This window comes from Dendrobates tinctorius, unplaced genomic scaffold, assembly GCF_039654945.1.
Source record: "Dendrobates tinctorius isolate UK_male_01 unplaced genomic scaffold, ASM3965494v1 ptg000081l, whole genome shotgun sequence".
NCBI lineage: Eukaryota > Metazoa > Chordata > Amphibia > Anura > Dendrobatidae > Dendrobates > Dendrobates tinctorius.
The window spans coordinates 21049778-21066296 of record NW_027361749.1 but is presented as its reverse complement, the minus strand read 5'-3'; the positions used below and the strand labels follow the sequence as shown (position 1 = coordinate 21066296).

The 16519-nt window shown below is 48.5% G+C and overlaps 1 protein-coding gene across 4 annotated transcripts in view; it reads left to right on the top strand.

Moving 5' to 3' along the window:
• The window catches only part of ATP6V1H (ATPase H+ transporting V1 subunit H), a 215105-nt gene that overhangs the window by 107333 nt on the left and 91253 nt on the right, over nt 1-16519 (top strand). For all 4 annotated transcript variants that reach the window (XR_012233809.1, XM_073583811.1, XM_073583809.1 and 1 more), the window contains one exon: nt 6057-6158. Coding sequence is in view for 3 of the 4 variants with exons in the window: in XM_073583811.1 (XP_073439912.1) it covers nt 6057-6158 (102 nt within the window). In the remaining variant the exon portion in view is untranslated. The remainder of the gene's footprint in view (nt 1-6056; nt 6159-16519) is intronic.

The following is a 16519-nucleotide window of genomic DNA, read 5'->3' as shown; positions in this document are numbered from 1 at the left end:
AAGAGTGAGTGGAGGTGAAAGGTGAGAGGAGTGTGTGTTGAGGCGGTGTGGTGTGTTGAGGGTTAACATGTGCGTGTGTGTGGTGACGTCACCGGTTACAACTGGACGGAAGTTGTTACAACCGGAAGCTGCTTAGGGCATTTATTATTATAGATGATGAGGAAGAAGCCGTCTGTTGTTGGCGGTGATGGCGTGTAGAGGCTTCTTCAGCCAATGTAATAGATTTAGAGTTAGGGGATTCGTGTGTGAGACGACGGCGTTTATAAGCCTTAATCTTGTCAAGTCGATGCTGTTTTTCCTCAGGAGTCTCATTAGCACGGCGTTGTTTTTGTCGTAGTGCTAAAGCTGCTTTCCTTTCACTGGCATTGGCATACTGTGCATCGGTATTGAATGGTGGTATTGATAGGGCAGAAACAGATTGCTGATTAGTTATGTCAGTGAACGGCATATGGGATGAAGTGTAGCAGTAAATTGTTCCACATGCTGATGTGGAAGCATCCTGTTGTGAGTCTAATAATAATGATGAGGAAGAGGCCGTCTGTTGTCGGCGGTGACGGCGTGCAGAGGCTTCTTCAGCCAATCTTATGGATTTAGAGTTAGGGGATTCGTGTGTGAGGCGACGGCGTTTATAAGCCTTAATCTTCTCAAGGCGATGGTGTTTTTCCTCAGGAGTCTCATTAGCACGGCGTTGTTTTTGTCGTAGTGCTAAAGCTGCTTTCTTTTCACTGGCATTGGCATACTTTTTGTTATGACTCATGTTGGCACAGGTAAAGGAGTCTATTTGGCAGTTATCTGGCAGTGAAGGCGGCGTCCTGGAGTATTGTAGAGTAAACAGATACTAATTGACCCTGTAATTGCCCAGCAGTAGTTATGAAGTGGTAGTGGCAAATTGGCCCTGTAGTTAGACACCGGCAGAGGAGCAAGGCAGCAGTAGTTATGGCGGTAGAGGCAAATTGGCCCTGTAATTAGACACCGGCAGAGGAGCAAGGCAGCAGTAGTTATGGCGGTAGAGGCAAATTGGCCCTGTAATTAGACACCGGCAGAGGAGCAAGGCAGCAGTAGTTATGGCAGTATAGGCAAATTGGCCCTGTAATTAGACACCGGCAGAGGAGCAAGGCAGCAGTAGTTATGGCGGTATAGGCAAATTGGCCCTGTAATTAGACACTGGCAGAGGACAAAGGCAGCAGTAGTTATGGCAGTATAGGCAAATTGGCCCTGTAATTAGACACCGGCAGAGGAGCAAGGCAGCAGTAGTTATGGCGGTAGAGGCAAATTGGCCTTGTAATTAGACACCGGCAGAGGAGCAAGGCAGCAGTAGTTATGGCAGTATAGGCAAATTGGCCCTGTAATTAGACACCGGCAGAGGAGCAAGGCAGCAGTAGTTATGGCGGTAGAGGCAAATTGGCCTTGTAATTAGACACCGGCAGTAAACAGGCAGATGACCAAAGCAGCAGTAGTTATGGCGATAGAGGCAAATTGGCCCTGTAATTAGACACTGGCAGAGGAGCAATGCAGCAGTAGTTATGGCGGTATAGGCAAATTGGCCATGTAATTAGACACCGGCAGAGGAGCAAGGCAGCAGTAGTTATGGCGGTAGAGGCAAATTAGCCCTGTAATTAGACACCGGCAGAGTAGCAAGGCAGCAATAGTTATGGCAGTACAGGCAAATTGGTCCAGTAATTAGACACCGGCAGTAAACAGGCATAGGACCAAGGCAGCAGTAGTCATGGTGGTACAGGCAATGCCAAGCGTCCGCACAACAAGTCGGCGTGAGCTAAATGACGCAATTTCACAAATGCAAGATGGCGTCGGCGAAATCTCGCGAGATTTCGCCGACGTCGTTAACACCTCTTGCCATGTTAACCCTCAACACACCACACCGCCTCAACACACACTCCTGTTGTTGCGGCGACGCCATCTTGAATATCGCGGGACTTCACGAAATCCAAGATGGCGTCCCGCAAGAACATGTCGCTGGCGTGGGCGACATCGGGATCCAAAATGTCGGCGGCCTGGAGAACGTCTGGATCCTGGATCGCGGCGGCGGAGGAAGATGTCGGGGCAGCGACGATGACGGTGTGAGTATGAGAAACGGAGTGAGAGAAAGGAACGTATGTGGAGTGAAAGAGTGAGTGGACATGAGTGGAGGTGAAAGGTGAGAGGAGTGTGTGTTGAGGCGGTGTGGTGTGTTGAGGGTTAACGTGCGTGTGTGTGTGTGGTGACGTCACCGGTTACAACTGGACGGAAGTTGTTACAACCGGAAGCTGGTTAGGGCATTTATTATTATAGATACAGTGTATATGTATGTGTGTGTATATATATATATATATATATATATATATATATATATATATATATATATATATATTTATTTAATATTAAAAATATCGCTAAATCATCAGTGGATAAGAAAACAGGAAAACCCGGCACCAGGACAAAGACGCTGGTCACAACTTACCTAGCTTGACAGCTCCTCAGGAATCCGGTAGAATGGTGATAATCTTGGTGCTTGCCGGATATAAAGTGCAGTGGCAATGTCCTATAGAAAGAAAAAGGCAGCACTCACCATACCGGTAGTGATTCTTTATTCAAAGCAAATTAAAACATAGCGGCAGGGAGAAAAGATGGAGACAACAACAGAACTACGGCCGTTTCCATGGATCAAAGGTCACGACCGGTACGGTGAGGGCTGTTTTCCCAGGACGTATATTGTCCTGATCATAGGTCACAACTTTTAATATTGTCTTTACATACTTTTCCGCAATTCTGTGTGTGTATGTGTGTGTGTATATGTATGTGTGTGTATATATGTATAAAATATATTACACATACATATACACACACACACAGTACAGACCAAAAGTTCGGACACACCTTCTTTATTTTCATGACTATGAAAATTGTAGATTCACTCTGAAGGCATCAAAACTATGAATTAACACATGTGGAATTATATAATTAACAAAAAAGTTTGAAACAACTGAAAATACTGTATGTCTTATATTCTAGGTTCTTCAAAGTAGCCACCTTTTGCTTTGATTACTGCTTTGCACACTCTTGGCATTCTCTTGATGAGCTTCAAGAGGTAGTCACCGGAAATGGTCTTACAACAGTCTTGAAGGAGTTCCCAGAGTTGCTTAGCACTTGTTGGCCCTTTTGCCTTCACTATGCGGTCCAGCTCACCCCAAACCATCTCGATTGGGTTCAGGTCTGGTGACTGTGGAGGCCAGGTCATCTGGCGTAGCGCCCCATCACTCTTGTTCTTGGTCAGATAGCCTTTACACAGCTTGGAGGTGTGTTTGGGGTCATTGTCCTGTTGAAAAATAAATGATGGTCCAACTAAACGCAAACCGGATGGAATAGCACGCCTCTGCAAGATGCTGTGGTAGCCATGCTGGTTCAGTATGCCTTTGAGTAGTTTCACAAACTTGCAATGTGTTACCATCTTTTCAGTTAGCCATTAAAAGGTATCAACCACTGAGAACTCTCAATTCTGAATATTTTTCAATTTTGAATAAATCCCCAACAGTGTCACCAGCAAAGCACCCCCACACCATCACACCTCCTCCTCCATGCTTCACGGTGGGAACCAGGCATGTAGAGTCCATCCGTTCACCTTTTCTGCGTCGCACAAAGACACGGTGATTGGAACCAAAGATCTCAAATTTGGACTCATCAGACCAAAGCCCAGATTTCCACTGGTCTAATGTCCATTCCTTGTGTTCTTTAGCCCAAACAAGCCTCTTCTGCTTGTTGCCTGTCCTTAGCAGTGGTTTCCTAGCAGCTATTTTACCATGAAGGCCTGCTGCACAAAGTCTCCTCTTAACAGTTGTTGTAGAGATGTGTCTGCTGCTAGAACTCTGTGTGGCATTGACCTGGTCTCTAATCTGAGCTGCTGTTAACCTGCGATTTCTGAGGCTGGTGACTCGGATGAACTTATCCTCCGCAGCAGAGGTGACTCTTGGTCTTCCTTTCCTGGGGCGGTCCTCATGTGAGCCAGTTTCTTTGTAGCCCTTGATGGTTTTTGCCACTGCACTTGGGGACACTTTCAAAGTTTTCCCAATTTTTCGGACTGACTGACCTTCATTTCTTAAAGTAATGATGGCCACTCCTGTTTAGGGCAATTTGAATCAGGATGCGCGTTTCCCCCTCTTATATTTGGCCAGTAGCTAACACTTTGGCAGGGAAGTTTGATAGGGGGGGTAGTAATGTGCAGTGACTCCTGGGTTTTTGAATTTCTGCTGTGGTATCCCTAAGAGGTCTCATTGGGCTGGCGTTATTACACAGCAATGGGCTGTGGGGATTCCGTTTTCACAGGCAGGGTTATATTTTGCGCATAAACAAAAATATAAGCATTTCAGCGCCATGTCATGTGCTAGGCGGCAATATTAATTTATTTTGAGGAATCATTTGGGTCACCAATCTTTGTTCTTGTACGCTATATTGTAATTATGTGAATAATTTTATTACCAATAAAATTTTGATATTTTTTGAATTGGTTGTTATGCTCATGTTTCGCGGTGGGCTCTCAATTGGGCCACAGGTTGGTGGATATTCATTTGTAGCTATGAGCTTACATTGATTGGCATTTGGCAATTTAAGGTTGATTGATAGGTACTAACCACGCAGAGTGCATCAGCCAATTTTCCTTTTTGTAATTTTTAAAATGTAAAGGATAAAAATATATATTCAGATATATTTTTGCCTAAAATAAAAAGAAATGTATCATTTTTAACTCTAGGCCTTTTAGAGATCATTTCATCTTCAATTTGCTTCACTGTTCACAATAACAGTAATTTTAACCAGGGTGCCCAAAACTTTACATGCCACTGTGTATGTGTGTGTGTATGTGTGTGTATATATATATATATATATATATATATATATATATATATATATATATATATGTGTGTATGTGTTTATATATATATATATATGTGTCTATCTATCTGCTAGTCCGATCCAGCATCTTCATAGTATACACATAAAGAAGAGCAAAATTCTGGGAAGTTCAAGCTAGAGGTAAATAAAGATGATCTCAAATAGTGTCTGAGAATAGATATAATAGAGTACATTAGCCTTTTGTCATACCATATGCACTTAGCCTTAAGATAGCCATATACATTAGATGGCTGTCGCCCAAACAATTCTTTACCCAATCGTTCAGCTGACAGCGATCTCATCCGTCTCTCCCATACTCAGGAGCACTCGTTCAGCCAAATAATCCTAGGTTTTCCATGAGTAAGCCGCTGACAGACATGTCTGCCGGGAGCTTATATGTGGGAGAACAATGCGATTGGATGTCTTAACTTGGTCATGACTGATCAGCATCTTCCTCAACGATAAGGTGGTCAGCATCTCTGTTCACTTTAGAGTGTAGGCCAAACTCGTTTGTTGACATTAGTCTAATGTGTATGAGAACCTTTGTACTTCATTGTTCCCATAATCCACAATTTACCAGTCATAGGCTAAATGTGGGTTCCTTTGGTCTCTGCCTAGCCAATATGTGGCTGCATACCATCTGTTTCAATGTATGGAAAAGCATAGCAGCTTGCACTTTCCTACGAATACCACGCCTCATACACTTTCCTATGAATACCACGTGACGTTTTGTTGAAAAATACACCGCAAAGTAGAAAAAAAAAAACCATATATACCTATTTTTGACCAGCCAAGTACAATTAAATAAAGTTGGTAAAGAAAACCTGTTTCTCAGTGTTTTTTCCAGTGTGACCCAATCGGCAATAACTGCTGCGGCGGCACCTGGAACGACTGAAGATCCCAATCAGGTCAGATCTGATAAAGCATCTGCTTTTTTTTTATAGTACAGGCATATCTATGAGTCATCAATATGCAGTTTTAATCTGGTTGTCTTCTGAGCATTTCATATTTTATAAATGCCGTCATGAACAAAAAAGTCCTCCTTTTCCCCCCAAAAAAAGAGTATGGTGTATTAGAAGTGCAGTAAACATTGACCTTGCCTCAAAGATCAAGTGCCAAAAATGTTACTTATTGTGAAACCTTTAATTGGCCTCATTTTACTAATCATTTTGTAGGATCCTAACAAAACTCCTGGAAGTCTCGGATGACCCACAAGTCCTTGCCGTGGCTGCCCATGATGTCGGAGAGTATGTACGGCATTACCCAAGAGGAAAGAGGCAAGTGTTTTTATAGTGTCTGATTCTCGACGTTATACGATCACATAAATACTTTCCAAATCTGTGTTATTTTTCATGTTAGGAATAATGCCTAACCCCAGGGCCAGCTTTAGGTTTTCATGGACCCCGAGTGAAAGTGTCTCAGTGTGCCCCTTTAACACATACCACAATTCATTGTGCACAGATACAGCAGAGAAATATAGGTATAGTACAATAACAAAGATTTCACTTCTTACATTACATGAGTGATATCAATAGCTCAGAAACCGGCCAGTATAGTTATCCATACAGTATTATGGGCACCACATAGTGCTCCATGCAGAATAATGAGCCCCATATAGTGCTCCATACAGAATTATGAGCCCCACATAGTGCTCCATACAGAATAAGGAGCCCCATGTAGTGCTCCATATAGTATTATGAGCCCCACATGGTGCTCCATACAGAATAATGAACCCCATATAGTGGTCCTTACAGAATGAGGCCCATATATTTCTCCATACAGAATAATGGACCCCATATAATGTTCCATATAAAATAATGATCCCCATATAATGATCCATACAGTATAATGAGCCCCATATAATGCTCCATACAGTAAATGATGGGCCCCATATAGTGCTTCATACAGAATGGGACACACATAATGCTCCATACAGAATAGGCCTCATAAAATGCTCCATACAGTATCTGATGGGCACCATATAATGCTCCAGTATATGATGGGCCCCATATATTGTTCCAAATAGAATGGGCCCCATATAATGCAACATATGTAATTGGCCCCATAAAATGCTCCATATATGATGGGCCTCATAAGATGCTCCATATATAATGGGCCTCACTCATAAAATGCTCCATATGTAATTGGCCCCATACGATGCTCCATATATGATGGGCCTCATAGGATGCTCCATATATAATGGGCCCCACTCATAAAATGCTCCATATGTAATTGGCCCCATACGATGCTCCATATGTAATTGGCCCCATAAGATGCTCCATATGTAATTGGCCCCATAAGATTCTACATATATAATTGGTCCCTTATACTGCTTGCAGCGCTGAGGTCCTGGGTTCAAATCCCACCAAGGACAACATCTGCAAGGAGTTTGTATGTTCTCCCTGTGTTTGTATGGATTTCCTCCGGGTTCTCCCGTTTCATCCCACACTCCAAAGACATACTGATAGGAAATTTAGATTGTGAGCCCCATCGGGGACAGTGCCAATAATGTATGTAAAGCGCTGTGGAATTAATGGCGCTGTATAAATAAGTAAAATAAATACATAAAAATGTTATTGGCCCCATATACTGCTCCATATGTAATTGGTCCCATGAGATGTTCCTTTTGTAATTGTCCCCATAAGATACTGTGTATATAATTGGCTCCATATGTAATTGTCCTCATAAGATGCTCCAACCATTAAAAAAATAATAATAAAATGTAAATGCTCACCAATCCTCACTGGCTGCTGCTCTGCTCGGGACTCACCGTCGCCATCTACCGGCTCTCTGCTCTGAATATTCAGGCAGAGGGTGCACAGATGTGACATCATCGCGCCCTCTGACGTAAAACGTCATAGTAAGGAGAAGTGGAAAACGCCGCAGCGGTGGAGCGGGGAGAGGTAAGTATTACAAGTTCTGGAGCCCGGAGCAAGTGGAGGACCCACTCGTGGGTCTCCATAGCGCGCCGGTGTCCCAAACAGCGAGTGTGCCCCCCGGCACTTGCTCGGCTGCTGACGCCAGCCCTGCTCCACCCTTATCCCCCCACCCACAGAAAAAAAGTTTGTGATGCTTCGTTAGCAGTTGTCCACAATGTGTAGCGTTAGGCTCTACTTATGATTTTTATATAATGCCTTCCAGAAAACAACAGTCAGGAGAGGACGCAGCTACTATAGGGTCAAATATGATTTTGCATGGCGCTCGTTGGAATGATTTATCTATCTTGTAATAGAAACACTCCACAAGATGTCCCAAAATTAAATCCACTTACCAAGTTTTTCCCTTTTCTAGCTCACAATGAGGAGTCCTAAGTGGGGAAACCTCCTCTTTGATGTCCACAGGACTTGGACTTTATTTATTAGTCTACTTTTTTTAACCCTTCTAGTGTCATCCACATGGTCACTTTTAGATTTCTCAGTGCTGTACCGCCTCCATTATTGGGGAAATTGGGGCTATAGGCACCCAAAACAGCATTTCTGTGCGATTGCACCCATTAGACGATGAGGTCATATACTGACAGTGGTATTTAAGGGGTTGTCGGCAGCATTTGGCTCAAGCCATGGTTGCTGCTGTTAAAGGCATATGCTCCTGAGCCCTCTCCCCATACACCTACCCCCACATATGCATACAAAATCACACACGCACCAGCAAAAGTTGTGCAGACACCATTTTCTCGGCCATATTTAAATAACTGCTCTCTGCTCGGTCTGTGTTTTTTGTTTTTTTTTTAACATTGAAGTCTATGGAATTAACCATCTGTTTTTCCTTCTTTTGTAACGGATCTGGTTTTTGGTTACTGGATCAAGCCACAAATGAAAGAAAAACGGATTTCTAATTACCGGTTTCTTTTTTACATAGACTTCAATGTAAAAAAATATAAAATAAAAAAAATTGGATCCGGCAGAGATCAGTTTTGTAAAAACGGACTAAAAAATTATTTCTGCACAGCTTTTCTCATTCGCCTCATTGGGGGACAGAGGTACTGTGGGTGTATGCTACTGCCGCCTGGAGGCTGACACGAAGTGGGGAAAAAAAGAGGTTAGCTCCTCCGCCGTATACACCCTCGTCCCGATTACGGGCGGAAAACAGTTTTTTGCTTAGTGTCTGTTGGAGGCACACGTCTGTCTGTTTCCAGACTTTCTTTTTTTTTTTTCTTCTATGAAGATGAGACATGGGCGACGGACCCTGTTGAAAGGGTCTGATCTCCCCAAACCAACAACGAGCGAGCATGTGCGAGTGTCGCCTCCACGTATCCTCTTCCGCGACGTGGGACATGATGCCGGACTTAGCCCTGACCACCCTAAGGTATTGAAACCCTAGGCTGTACAGAGGCAGTCCGTGCGGCCCCCACTGCTCCACCAATGCTAGACTGCGGTGCTGCAAGGTGGCGGACGGTCCCTCTTCTCACCCTTTGAAGGGTAAGACGGAGCTAGGTTGCCTGCATCGTCCTTTATGTGGCCCCCCTCCCCTCTACCTGAGCTGGAGCATCACGGAGGAGGGTGGCCTGGGAGGGCTCCTGCTGTGGCGTTCCAAAGGGCTGGAGCCCTTAGCCTCTTTCTGCGGGTCGGAGCGGCAGCGTCCGCTACAAAATAGCGCTTCCTGGTGTTCGCCGGCGATCACCTTTTTCCCGGAATTGGCTCCATCGGCCGGCGTGTCTGCCCCCCCCCGGTGGGCGCTGAAAATCCAGCCCGCGGCTTCGGCTGTCGCTAGGCCGCGGGCGGAAGTCTCGCCCTCCTTCATCGCGCCATGTCCGGCGGGCCCACCCCCTGTAACCTGGGCGGGCACCGAAGAAATTTTAGCCCCTGGCTTCGGGCCGACGCTAGGCCGCAGGAGGAAGTACCAACCCCAGGACTCCTTTTTTCTCCCTGCCGCCTGCCCGCAGTTGTGGCGCGCACCTGTTTGAACTGGAGCAGTGCTCTGCACTACCAGAATGCTGGGTACACAGGACTGGGGTAAGTGCTGCCCCCCAACCCCCCGAGAGGCCACGCTAGGTGAATACGAGGAGTGCTCTCGCCCAGTGGTCTGCAGCGCTGATGCCTGGCAGAAACAGCATGTCCGGAAAAGCTAAGACGCACACGTTTCTATACGCTGCATGCATCTCCTGTCGGTCCGCCTTTCCGCAGGCGCAGACCAAGCGATTATGCGAAGCCTGCGAGTCCGAACGCGCCCAGGAGCCCTCCCCTGCGACCGAGCCCAGTGTACCAAGTCCCCCGGAATGGGCACTATCGGAATGGGCACTATCACTGTCGCAATCTATGTCACGAAACAATCACTGACCTCAGGGTGACCAGTCAAAGAAAACACTGCGGCAGCCGGCAAAGGCGCTCAATCAGTGAAGTCCTAGGTGCATTGCGGACTTTATTTGCATATTCGTATTTCCCAGGGAGCAATGCACCTAGGATTTCACTGATTGAGCGCCTTTGCCGGCTGCCGCAGTGTTTTCTGTGACTGGTCTCCCTGTGGTCAGTGATTGTTTCGTGATGTTGGTCTACTAGGCATTGCTCCCACCTAGCCATAATCCTACTCCACACTGATGAGGGGCAACACCCCGAAACAGCTGTCTGTGGATGGATACCTGGCCTTGGTATTTCCCTTGTCATATCTGTAAACTCGTAAAGAGCTGGATATTGACTTATAGGGCCACTTAATATGGTGGTAATGGTGGTTTCCTAAAGGAGCTAGTTCCGTGTTTGAGACTATTAAATGAGGCTCCATGGACTTTATTTGCATATTTGTCGCAATCTATGGCATCACTTACGAGAGCAATCGAGTCCCTTCGTGCCCCAGATAGGGGCAGGGATAGTGACTCGCCTGTCTTAGAGGGGTCCTCTACCTCACAGGAGCCTCCTGCCTGCAGGGGCTGCTCTCACTCCAGGCAGACGCAGGGGAAACAAACCCACACGGCGTCTCCCGGTCCATCCGATGCCTCGTCATCCGTGAGTTCTGCTTCTTGCTCTCCTTCACCAGCAGTCGATAGCGAGCAAGGCTCAGACTATGACTCGGATGAACCCCTTGACCTAGATACGCCGGGGTGTCGAGAAACGGTTGACAGCCTCATTGAAGCCATCAACCAGACTCTGGGGATTGAGGATGATTCCACCTTGGCCTCAAGTCACGAGGTTTCATTTAAGCGAGTCAAGCGCCTCCATAGAGTATTTTGCACTTACCCAGAGTTTGAGGACATAGTGTAATGACACAGGGAACAGCCGGACAGGTGCTTCTCGGGCCAGAAGGCACTCGAGGCGAGATATCCGTTTTCTCCGGATCTCCGTAAAAAATGGACGGAATCCCCAACGGTGGATCCATTTGTGTCATGCTTGGCTTCTGAAACCCTGCTATCCGTACCTAGTGGGTCTTCTATTAAGGATCCCACTTATCGTCTCATAGAGAGCTTGGCTCGCTCAGTGTTTGAGGCGTCAGGATCAGCAGTCTCTCCCTCGTTTGTGGCAAAGTGGGTAGCCAAGGCCATGGTTTCTTGGTCAGAATCATTGAACAGAGCCTTGCAAGATATGGACCTACCAGCAGAAGTGTCAGAGATCGTAAATTAGATTGCCCTGGCTGGGGACTACTTAATGCATCTTTAGATGCGGCCAACTGCGTGGCACTCGCTGCCACGAATGGACTTTCCATTAGGAGAGCTCTGTGGTTAAGGACATGGCGGGCCGATTCAACGTCGAAGAAGTCCTTGACTTCCCTACCATATCAGTGCGGAGAGAGGTTGGATCAGCTCATCTGACTCCACAGGAGGGAAGAGCGGTTTTCTCCCTCAACAAAGGGTCAAACCGCTGTTTTCGTCACCAGTTTCAGGCACGGTTTCGCGTCTTTTGCAACCCCAGGTGGACTACGGCGGCCAATTCTGCCGCTTCAGGTCGCCCCAACCAGGATAGGGATCAACAGGTCTCATAGAGTCAACCCGTTGGGGAGAATGCGTACTCACCAGCCCAGGTCAAGGGGACCAAGGTCCCAAAGATCTTCAGCCAAATGACTCGAGGCATTTTCCAGGCAACACCAGCAAGGTAGGCGGCCGCCTACTCTGGTTTCGCCACGTCTGGCTCACCGTCGCACACGACACATGGGTAAGAGAGCTGGTGTCCTCAGGGTATAAGATAGAATTTGTCAGGTACCCCCGGGACGGCTTTTTCTTTCCCGTCTTCCCAGGGTGGATGCTCGGGAGAAAGCTTTACTAGGGGCCATCAAATCGCTTCAGCTCAACGGAGTCATTATTCCCATACCGGAAAATGAGCAGGCTCAAGGCTTCTATTCCAACCTGTTTGCAGTCCCCAAAAAGGATGGGACAGTCAGGCCAGTTTTGGACCTAAAGTTCCTGAACAAATTTATCAGGATCAGACATTTCCGGATGGAGTCTCTCCGTTCGGTTATATGGGGCAGGGAGAATATTTGGCCTCTATCGATATCCAGGACGCCTACCTACATATCCCCATTTTTCCTCCGCATCAAAGATTTCTACGCTTCATCATCAACGGTCTACATTTCCAGTTTGCAGCGCTGCCCTTCAGGTTAGCCACCGCCCCCAGAGTGTTCACAAAGGTCATGGCAGTTGCCATGGCCATCCTGCACTCTCGGAGCATAGTCGTCCTGCCTTACTTAGACAACCTCTTGGTCAAGGGCCCTTGAATTCGGGCATGCGAGGAAAATTATGGCATCACGCTAGATACTCTTTCCCGCTTAGGGTGGTTGGTCAACGTGAAAAAATCATCCCTTGTGCCAGCTCAGAGGATTTCCTTTTTAGGGATGATTTTCGACACCTTACGAGGTGTGGAGGAAACAGGACCCGTTCCTCCCACGTCATCAATGTGACGTAACTACACAGGCACAGCTCTCCGGCGCCCCTTTGTCTCAGGTCAGTAAGGGAGCTGCACCTAGAGCAAATGGCCGCCGGGGAGGATGTCCTGTTACCCGCTGGGTATTCTAAGATTCGTAATCAAAGTAAAAGCATCAGCCCAAGATTAATTTTATGGTTTAATTGCCTTAAGGGCGCACTAGATAATTACAGAAATATACAGTAAGCTATACAATGGAATTACAGTGGATTTGCAGTCAGAGTAAAATATAACAATAAGGGTACAAGACTTAGAGATATTAAGCTGGAGGTCAATTTACCAGATTGTAGGTTGCATGTGGGTGCCGGGAGCTCTGCAGTCCACAGGTACAAGAATCCTAGTTGCCGGACAGACCCCAAAGCGCGGGTTCTGCTCCCCTTGGCAGCTCTGTCCCCAGTTCCTTCTTAGATCATCATCGTCTGGTTCCTCTGTTGAGTGTGTGAGACTCTCTGCCATGTGCTGCTAGTTAAGCACGCTAGGTTCCTTCCCCTGTGTCAGAGGGTGGGCTAATAATCTCCACCCTTTAGCTCCCTGCAGAACTTATTCCCAATATCTAAGAAAGGGGGTAACTTCCAGCAGCATGATCGGATCAGGACATGAGAGGTACCAGTGAATGCGGTTTGTTTTGCCTGTCACGTGGAGAGCAAATATGGCCCCATTGGGTCGCTGTGGGTGGCCAATCTATGTATCTCAGGCCCCAGAACCCTCACCACCTCAGGAGTCGCACTGCCAGATGCGCGATTTCCTCAGGGTCACATGGATATTTTTCATAAGTACATAACTCGAAAGATGTGCTCATAATCCATGATCCTAGGATGGAGCCGGAGAGGCTGGGAGAGACAATGGATGTGTATTTCTGAGTCTAGCTGACAGGTATATTCTGATTGAAGCCCCCAGGCCCCCCTTCCTGTCCCATGCTGGCGTGGCTCCTGCTTAAGCTTTGAAGTTCTGTTTTGGGCCTTATCTCATTATCATACTAAAAGACCTTGCTATTCAACATTGGGCACTAAATCCTGCTTTCTTCAATATGCGTACAGGCCCTGGGGGGTAGGAGCAGTTAACTCCTTCATCACACCTCCCTGTAATTCTTGTGAACTCAGACCAAAATGGACAGGCCAAGCTAAGACATGAGGCAAGCATTAGGCCCCATATCCAAGATGGTGACTGCTCCTTCATCACACCTCCCCGCTTTAGAGGGCGCTAGGGGGTATCACATTCCTGTGTTCCCCCATGCGCCCTTCCGCAACCTCTCCTTTCCGGGACAACCCATCAGCGTTACAATGGTCCCTGCCTCTTTTGTGGCGAATGGTGATGTGATACTGCTGGAGAGCGAGGCTCCAGCGTAGCAACCTCCCATTCGTCCCAGAGACCGTGTGTAACCAGCTGAGGGGGTTGTGGTCTGTTTCCATGGTGAATTGGCGTCCGTACAAGTATGGCTGCAGACACTGCAGGGCCCACACAATTGCCAGACATTCCTTCTCCATCGTGGAATAGGCCACTTCCCTCGGCAGGAGCTTCCGGCTCAGGTACAGAACGGGGTGTTCATGGCCCGTAGTGTCGACCTGGCTGAGCACAGAACCGAGGCCGAAGTCGCTGGTGTCAGTCTGCACTACGAACGGCCGCGTGAAGTCGGCTGCCTGTAGTACAGGAGAGCTAGAAAGGGAGGTCTTGAGCGCCTGGAAAGCTGTCTCGCAGGCGACTGTCCAGTCGACTGCGACGGGCAGCCTCTTCCTGGTGAGGTCCGTCAGGGGCTTGGCCAGGGCACTATAGTGTGGAACAAACCTCCTATAGTACCCAGCAGTCCCCAAGAAGGACATCACCTGCTTCTTGGTCCTGGGGGTGGGCCAGGATGCGATGGCATCCACCTTCCCGGGCTCTGGCTTCAGAGCTCCCCCACTTACCCGGTGTCCCAGGTAGTGGACCTCACTCATACCCAGCTGGCATTTTTCCGGCTTAATGGTCAAGCCTGCTCGCTGGATCCGCCTGAGCACCTGCGCCAGGTGCTCTAGGTGATCCTCCCAGATGGGACTGAAGATGGCGATGTCATCTAGGTACGCGGTCACATACCCTTCCAGTCCCTCGAGCTGCGTGTTGACCATCCTCTGAAAAGTGGCAGGGGCATTCTTCATGCCGAATGGCATCACCGTGGACTCGTACAGTCCGAATGGGGTGATAAAGGCAGAGCATTCCCGTGCCCCAGGGGTCAGGGGAATCTGCCAATACCCTCTGCTCAGATCCTGATGGTCAGGTACTTGGCCCCGGCCAGCTGATCGAGCAGGTCATCAATGCGCGGCATTGGGTACGTATCGGTGACCGTCACAGCTTTGAGCCCCCGGTAGTCCATGCAGAACCGCGTAGTTCGGTCCTTTTTAGGGACGAGGACTACAGGCGAAGCCCACGCGCTGTTGGACACTTGTATCACCCCCAGCCTCAGCATCTCATCTATCTCTTGGCGCATGTGCTGCTGCACCTCAAGAGAGACCTGATATGCTGAACGCCGGATCGGGGGGTGATTGCCGGTGTCCACGTCATGGACGGCTGTCTCAGTCCTTCCGGGCAGGCTGCTGAACAGCTCCCGAAAGGGGTATAGGGTGACCCCCCAGCTGGGAACGTTGGTCCTCTGAGAGCTGGTGGCCAACCCCCACATCCTCGATGGATCCACCAGCCTTGGCTTGGGTGAGCAGATCCAGGAGGGTTTCTACCTCTCCTTCCTCGGGAACGTTGCACACTGGGTGGGCACAAGCCTCCCGCTCATGATGGGCCTTCATCATGTTCACGTGGAAGGCCTTCCTCCTTCCACGGGCGTGGTCCAGGGTGACCAGATAGGTGACAGCGTTGAGCCGCTGGTGCACGAGGTATGGACCCTCCCAGGCCGCCTGAAGCTTGTTTTGAGGTACGGGGACCAGTACCCACACCTTTTGACCCACCTGGTAGGTCCGCTCACAAGCATTCTGGTCATACCACCGCTTCTGGTCAGCCTGGGCTTGGGCCATATTGTCATGCACCAGCAGTGTCAAGGCCATCATTCTGTCCCGGAAGCGCATGACATACTCAATGACCGACACTCCAGGGGTGGCCAAATCCCCTTCCCATGCTTCCTTCACCAGAGCAAGGGGACCCCGTACACATCGCCCGTACAAGAGCTCAAAGAGGGAGAACCCAGTTGGGGCCTGTGGGACCTCCCGGTAGGCAAACAGCAGGTGTGGGAGATACCGCTCCCAGTCTCTCCCGTGGGAGTCGACCAACATCTTCAGCATCTGCTTTAAGGTGCCATTGAACCGCTCACACAGGCCATTGGTCTGTAGGTGGTACGGGCTGGCTACCAGATGTTGCACCTGTACCTGCTTACAGAGAGACTCCATCAGCTGCGATATGAACTGGGTCCCTCGGTCAGTGAGCATTTGCCGGGGAAACCCCACTCTGGAGAGAATCTCCAGTAGGGCAGTGGCCACCTTGTCAGCCCGAATGGACGACAAAGCTACCGCCTTCGGGTACCGGGTGGCATAGTCCACTACCGTTAGTATGAAGCATTTCCTGGAGCGGCTGGGAGTGGACACAGGTCCAATGAGATCCACAGCCACCCTCGAGAAAGGCTCTTCAATGATGGGCAGAGTTACCAGTGGGGCTTTGGGGCGCCGCCCCGCCTTCCCCACCCTCTGACAGGTGTCACACAAATGGCAGTAGACAATCACCTCGGTCCTCATTCCCGGCCAGTAGAAATGCTGAGCTAACCTGGCCCTGGTTTTAGTGATCCCTAGGTGTCCGGCCATGGGAATCTCGTGTGCGATCCGCAACAA